This window comes from Clinocottus analis, unplaced genomic scaffold, assembly GCF_023055335.1.
Source record: "Clinocottus analis isolate CAN_PGR_092001 unplaced genomic scaffold, fCliAna1.0.p SCAF_8, whole genome shotgun sequence".
Taxonomy (NCBI): Eukaryota; Metazoa; Chordata; class Actinopteri; order Perciformes; family Cottidae; genus Clinocottus; species Clinocottus analis.
The window spans coordinates 22,104,136-22,111,063 of NW_027176240.1; the positions used below are offsets into that span (position 1 = coordinate 22,104,136).

Genomic DNA, 6,928 nt, shown 5'->3' on the forward strand with positions numbered 1-6,928 from the left:
GACTGCGTCAGTGTTCGAGCCCTAATTACAGCACTTATACTGTCCAATAGAACCAGTGTAAGCAGAAAAATAAATATTGTATGTCCAGTGTTTCTATCAGGTCACAGCAGCAGAAAGAAAAGTCTCCTGAACCCAGCTGTGTGTCCATGAAGAGTGATCGGTCTAAAGAAACTCTGATTACCTTCAGAGATGGACAACGTTCTTATGACCCAGAGTAAGTTCTTTAAACAGATGAAACAAGATGACTAACTGTCACACAGATGGTCGTCCTTCATCTCCAGTCTTTAGCATCTGGTTTATAAAATGATGAATCATGACACAACATCTTTAACTTATTGTTGTGTTCGTGTTGTAATATCATGAACAATAAACAGTCTGTGGTGCAGACACAATGTGAGCTGATGGTTCATGACTCCTCCACAGAGAGGACCAGGAGAGCTCAGAGGTTCCCAGAGGTCCGTCTGCCCAGCAGCATCAAACACACCTGGACTCCATATTTATGGTCTGTACCTGTACAACTACTTTTACATGTCTTCTGTTCACCATCATCTCCATGCTGCACTCTTTAGACCAGTGGGTTGTCAGTCTGTCCAACATGGATCTGATGTTTGCTTCCATGGTTTTAGTTTGTCATTCAGAGAATATTCTGTTCCAGCTGCTGGAGGAGAGCATCCTCACTTTTGTGAAGGACGAGCTGAAGAAGATCCAGAAGGTTCTGACTTCAGATTACCCAGAATGCTTAGAGAGTCAGCGAGAGGATGAGGAGGTGTTGGATGGTGAGGATAAAGAGCAGAGGAGGAGGAGCAGAGAAGCATTTCAGAAGATCTCACTGCACTTCCTGAGGAGCATGAAGCAGGAGGAGCTGGCTGACTGTCTGCAGAGCAGTAAGAGGATTTCTCTAAAGATTTAACATGCTGGATGAATGGAACGTTTACTAATGTCTCAAGAGATGGACCAAAATATATTCATACTCAATCTTTGAGGAAATGACATGTTAAAAATCTATTCTGATCTTCTTGTTGTTTGTTCATTCAGGACTTCCTGCTGGAGTTTGTCAGCGTGAACTCAAATCTAACCTGAAGAAGAAGTTCCAGTGTGTGTTTGAGGGGATCGCTAAAGCAGGAAACCCAACCCTTCTGAACCAGATCTACACAGAACTCTACATCACAGAGGGAGGGACTGCAGAGGTCAACAATGAACATGAGGTCAGACAGATTGAAGCAGCATCCAGGAAACCACACAGACCAGAAACCACCATCAGACAAGAAGACTTCTTTAAAGCCTCACCTGGAGGAGAGGAACCAATCAGAACAGTGATGACAAAGGGAGTGGCTGGCATCGGGAAAACAGTCCTAACACAGAAGTTCACTCTGGATTGGGCTGAAGACAAAGCCAACCAGGACATCCAGTTCATGTTTCCCTTCACGTTCAGAGAGCTGAATGTGCTGAAAGAGAAGAAGTTCAGCTTGGTGGAACTTGTTCATCACTTCTTCTCTGAAACCAAAGAAGCAGGAATCTGCAGGTTTGAAGAGTTCCCGGTTGTGTTCATCTTTGACGGTCTGGATGAGTGTCGACTTCCTCTGAACTTCTGCAAGAATAAAGCCCTAACTGATATCACAAAGTCCACCTCAGTGGATGTGCTGCTGACAAACCTCATCAGAGGGAAGCTGCTTCCCTCTGCTCGCCTCTGGATAACCACACGACCTGCAGCAGCCAATCAGATCCCTCCTGACTGTGTTGACCTGGTGACAGAGGTCAGAGGGTTCACTGACCCACAGAAGAAGGACTACTTCATGAAGAGGTTCAGAGATAAGAAGCAGGCCAGCAGGATCATCTCCCACATCAAGACCTCACAAAGCCTCCACATCATGTGTCATATCCCAGTCTTCTGCTGGATCACTGCTACAGTTCTGGAGGTCGTGTTGAAGACCACAGAGGGAGGACAGCTGCCCAAGACCCTGACTGAGATGTACATCCACTTCCTGGTGGTTCAGGCCAAAGTGAAGAATGTCAAGTTTGATGGAGGAGCTGAGACAGATCCACACTGGAGTCCAGAGAGCAGGAAGATGATCAAGTCTCTGGGAAAACTGGCTTTTGATCAGCTGCAGAAAGGGAACCTGATCTTCTATGAATCCGACCTGACAGAGTGTGGCATCGATATCAGAGCAGCCTCAGTGTACTCAGGAGTGTTCACACAGACCTTTAGAGAGGAGAAAGGACTGTACCAGGACAAGGTGTTCTGCTTCGTCCATCTGAGTGTTCAGGAGTTTCTGGCTGCTCTTCATGTCCATCTGACCTTCATCAACTCTGGTGTCAACCTGCTGGCAGAAGAACAAACAACCTCCCTGTTGTCTAAACCTGAACCAAGTCATCTCTACCAGAGTGCTGTGGACAAGGCCTTACAGAGTCCTAATGGACACCTGGACTTGTTCCTCCGCTTCCTCCTGGGTCTTTCACTGGAGACCAATCAGACTCTCCTACGAGGTCTGCTGACACAGACAGGAAGTAGCTCACAGACCAATCAGGAAACAGTCCAGTGCATCAAGGAGAAGATCAATGAGAATGAGTCTCCAGAGAAAAGCATCAATCTGTTCCACTGTCTGAATGAACTGAATGATGGTTCTCTAGTGGAGGAGATCCAACAGTCCCTGAGGTCAGGACGTCTCTCCACACGTAAACTGTCTCCTGCTCAGTGGTCAGCTCTGGGCTTCATCTTACTGTCATCAGGAAAAGATCTGGAGGTGTTTGACTTGAAGAAGTACTCTGCTTCAGAGGAGACTCTTCTGAGGCTGCTGCCAGTGGTCAAAACCTCCAACAAAGCTCTGTAAGTACAGAGAGAGTTAGATTCATAGATCATAACTTAAATATGCTGCTATCTTTTCTACTTATTGTTTTTTTTTCTTCCTCCTTGTCTGTTCAGACTGAGTGACTGTAACCTCTCAGAGAGAAGCTGTGAAGCTCTGTCCTCAGTCCTCAGCTCCCTGTCCTCTAGTCTGAGAGAGCTGGACCTTAGTAACAACAACCTGCAGGATTCAGGAGTGAAGCTGCTGTTTGCTGGACTGGAGAGTCCTCACTGCAGACTGGAGACTCTCAGGTCAGGATTCATCAACATGTCAAACTAATGGACACTCAAATCCTGATTTACATTCATGGATGAACTTGTATCCCCCTTCAGATTGTCTTAAGATGTGATATGTGTGTTATTGTGTTTGTTTGCAGGCTGTCAGGCTGTCTGATCTCAGAGGAAGGCTCTTCTTCTCTGACCTCAGCTCTGAGCTCCAACCCCTCCCATCTGAGAGCGCTGGACCTGAGCTACAATCATCCAGGAGACTCAGCAGTGAAGCTGCTGTCTGCTGGACTGGAGGATCCACACTGGAGACTGGAGACTCTCAGGTATGAAGAGGCTGCAGCCACAGAGCAGAGGCGGTTTTAACATAGAGACATAGGTAGGCGGCTGCTCGGGGCCCCCTACCAGTGGTCGTAGTAGAGGGGCCCCCAACCAACTTCAAAAAGAAAAAAAGAAAAGAAAATGCCCCTTATCATCATGCAGATATCAAAAGCATGGTCAATTGTTATAATATGCTTAACAAATACGTTGAAACGTTGAAGTAGTAGTTAAAATGTCCAGTCCATGGTTATCTGTCATGTCCACACACCCCTACTTTCACAATGAAATGCACTCGTCCGTAACGGTGCGCGGTGCCAAAGATAAACACACAATGACAGGAGGACTGGAAATTACACAGAGACGATTCAGAAGAAGCAAGACAAGAATAAAAGCAAAAATGAAACAAAGTTATCCAAGCGACTCAATCAAAAGAAAGAAAAGAAAAGACAGCGATAAATATTTAGGAACGATGCCAAAGATGACACACTTTTTTACGGCTACTGGGGATACAGGCAGGAGCGCCGAGCAGACATTGACGTTTTATAAATATTAATATCTTCGCGGAAATCCTTCACAGAGATATGGTTTCAAATCTGGTGGAATCAGTAGACCAGGGGTCCCCAAACTTTTTCCTGTGAGGGCCACATAACTTTTCTCTTCTCTGACGGGGGCCGGGGTCAGTTTGTAACAGAAAGAGTGAGACGATCGCAGGGATGCCTCAACATAAACATTTATGGTTTTCCAGAAGGCCACACATAACCACACGTCACCAAATATTAACCCTTTCTGGGATCTTCACAGGAAAGAAAGTCAGGAAATAAATAATAACACTATTTCTGAAATACATAATAACCAAACAACCCTCTCTGGGTTCTTCACAGAAAAAAAGTCCAGGAGACATTAACTTTCTGTTGTGCACAATCTTAACAGGTAAAAGTTCAGCTGAGGTGTCAGAGCAGAGTTTGTAGCTTCTAGCAGGCTTGTAGACGCCGCTGTTTGCAGCTCTCTCTCATCAACTTCCCTGTGAAAACCACAAAGCAGCCTGAGAAACCAAACTAAGTGATGCAGCACCTACACAGCACAATACATTTCACTACCAGTATGGTTGTGGAGATGGATTTAATCCCAGTAGATTTTATTCTAACTAGATTTGTTTCTCTAACAAGGACCACGCTTCTCCTAACTGGTGTTGGTGGAAGGTTTATTATTCAGAACCATAGATTCTTGAGCTGGAGAAGGAAAAGGGATGTGATGAGGGGTAAGGGATGAGGGAAGAGGGAAGGGAGTGAGGGAAGGGAGTGAGGGATGAGGGGTAAAGGATGAGGAGAAAGAGGCGGGTTGGTGCACCGGCTGAGGCGAGTGACCGTAGGTGGCGTCGGGGGAGTGGAGACTGTGGGTGGAGGCCGTCTCTTGGCAGCTCTGTAGTTCAGAGTCCCACCTTTATTCCTGAGGGGGGAGAGAGAGAGAGAGAGAGAGAGAGAGAGAGAGAGAGAGAGAGAGAGAGAGAGAGAGAGAGAGAGAGAGAGAGAGAGAGAGAGAGAGAGAGAGAGAGAGAGAGAGAGAGAGAGAGAGAGAGAGAGAGAGGTCTGTTCAGTTTCAAATCTGCTTAATTAAATAGTTCTCCCACTGACGATGTGTGTCATATGTGTGTCTGATATCCATTTCTGTTGTTATGGTTTATATGCAGATTATAATCTGATCATAACAATATGCAGACAACAGTTTATGAAACACAACTTCATAGTGTTTTATTATAATGTAACAACATAGTTGATTAAAAAGATGATAATCATAAACATGAGTCAGGCTGAAGAGCATGATGAGCTGTCGTCATGGGCCAATCAGAAGAAGCTCCATGAAGTAACAGAGGATGAGCGGATGAATAATAAGTGGTCCATGTGAACATGAATCCCAAAGTTCTGTGATGAGAGTGATGTCATGTCCATGTTTCATGCTGCTCTGACCCCCCTCCTCCTTTCAGGGTGGAGCCTGCTGGAGTCCGATGGTTCAGACCAGGTCTGAGGAAGTGTAAGTGGGCTTTGAGTTTGATGAACACATTCAACCATCTGCACACTGTGACATCACTCATTCACATCTCTGATGTCATCATCAAAGTGTCACTAGATGAACAGATGATAGATTAATAACTGCAGCTGTATTGTGTCTTGTTCTCTCCATCAGATTCCTGTGAACTCACACTCGACACAAACACAGTGAACAAGAGACTCAAACTGTCTGACAACAACAGGAAGGTGACGTATGTGATGGAGGATCAGTCATATCCTGATCATCCAGACAGGTTTGACTACTGGTCTCAGCTGCTGTGTAGAACTGGTCTGACTGGTCGCTGTTACTGGGAGGTCGAGTGGAGAGGAAGAGTTTCTATATCAGTGAGTTACAGAGGAATCAGAAGGAGAGGAAACAGTACAGACTGTTTGTTTGGAATGAATGATCAGTCCTGGAGTCTGATGTGTTATGATGGTGTTTACTCTGTCCGTCACAATCAGACAACAACACGCATCCCCTACTCCTCCTCCTCCTCCTTCTTCTCCTCCTCCTCCTCCTCCTCCTTCTTCTCCTCTTCCTCCTCCTCCTCCTCCTCTTCCTCCTCCTCCTCCTCCTCTTCCTCCTCCTCCTCCTCTGGTAGAGTAGCAGTGTATGTGGACTGTCCTGCTGGCTCTCTGTCCTTCTACAGAGTCTCCTCTGACACACTGATCCACCTCCACACCTTCAACACCACATTCACTGAACCTCTTTATCCTGGGTTTATGATCTGGTCTGTTTCCTCAGTGTCTCTGTGTTCTCTGGAGGATTGAGAGTGTCCTCCTGGTAGAGAAACCTTCTCTCTGCTGTCCAGATAGTTCCTCCTGTACAGGATGACACACAGCTGATGTTACCTAGCAGCAACCTGATCTTCCAGTGGTTGTAAACAGCTGCAGCGGGTGAGGGGTACCTGCTGCTGGTCTTGAGACATTTGTTTGTGTGAAGAAAAACCTCTGAATGTCAAACGAGAGTCTTTCTGGATCAGATTCAGCTTCTGTGGAGAAATAATCACAACTTGTAAAGAGTTGTTTTGATTTGAACAAACTAAATTCATCATCTTTGATCGTCGTGTAACAAATGAACAAACTTTGATAAGTGACGTTGAGATCAAATAAATCCTAGTTTTGGATGATTCTAGATCATAATTGACTTCTTGCATTATCCGTTGTTGTGACCTTTAACTTTGTTATTGTAAAAACAAATAAAACTGGTTTGTATTTTGTACTTTCCAACCAAAGTCCAGTCTTGCTCGTCTCTGAAATCGTCTCCATGAGGTGAGAGAGCTATTCTCCTGCGATAGGCTGACAGGAGTGAATGATTGTTCACTCCTGAAGGTTCCCAACCACACGGGTTCCTCCTCCAGTGGTGGCCCTTTAACACCTTTTAAACAACAACCTGTTTTTAGGCCCTTTCCTGAAGAATTGCATACCCAAACTATAAAGAGTGTGTCTCTGCAGCCATTAGGGCTGTTTGAATAATGTTGTGGTTGAGGATTGG

General features: G+C 45.5%; 1 protein-coding gene across 1 annotated transcript in view; it reads left to right on the forward strand.

Annotated features, from left to right (window-relative positions):
• LOC137779617 (NLR family CARD domain-containing protein 3-like) overlaps nucleotides 1-6,619 on the forward strand; it is a 16,361-nt gene extending 9,742 nt beyond the window's left edge. Inside the window, 8 exon segments of the mRNA XM_068567661.1 lie at nucleotides 89-214; nucleotides 424-502; nucleotides 656-884; nucleotides 1,036-2,824; nucleotides 2,921-3,094; nucleotides 3,220-3,393; nucleotides 5,370-5,416; nucleotides 5,570-6,619. Coding sequence (XP_068423762.1) covers nucleotides 89-214; nucleotides 424-502; nucleotides 656-884; nucleotides 1,036-2,824; nucleotides 2,921-3,094; nucleotides 3,220-3,393; nucleotides 5,370-5,416; nucleotides 5,570-6,249 — 3,298 coding nt within the window. The 3' untranslated portion in view covers nucleotides 6,250-6,619.
• The last annotated feature ends 309 nt before the right edge of the window (nucleotides 6,620-6,928 follow it).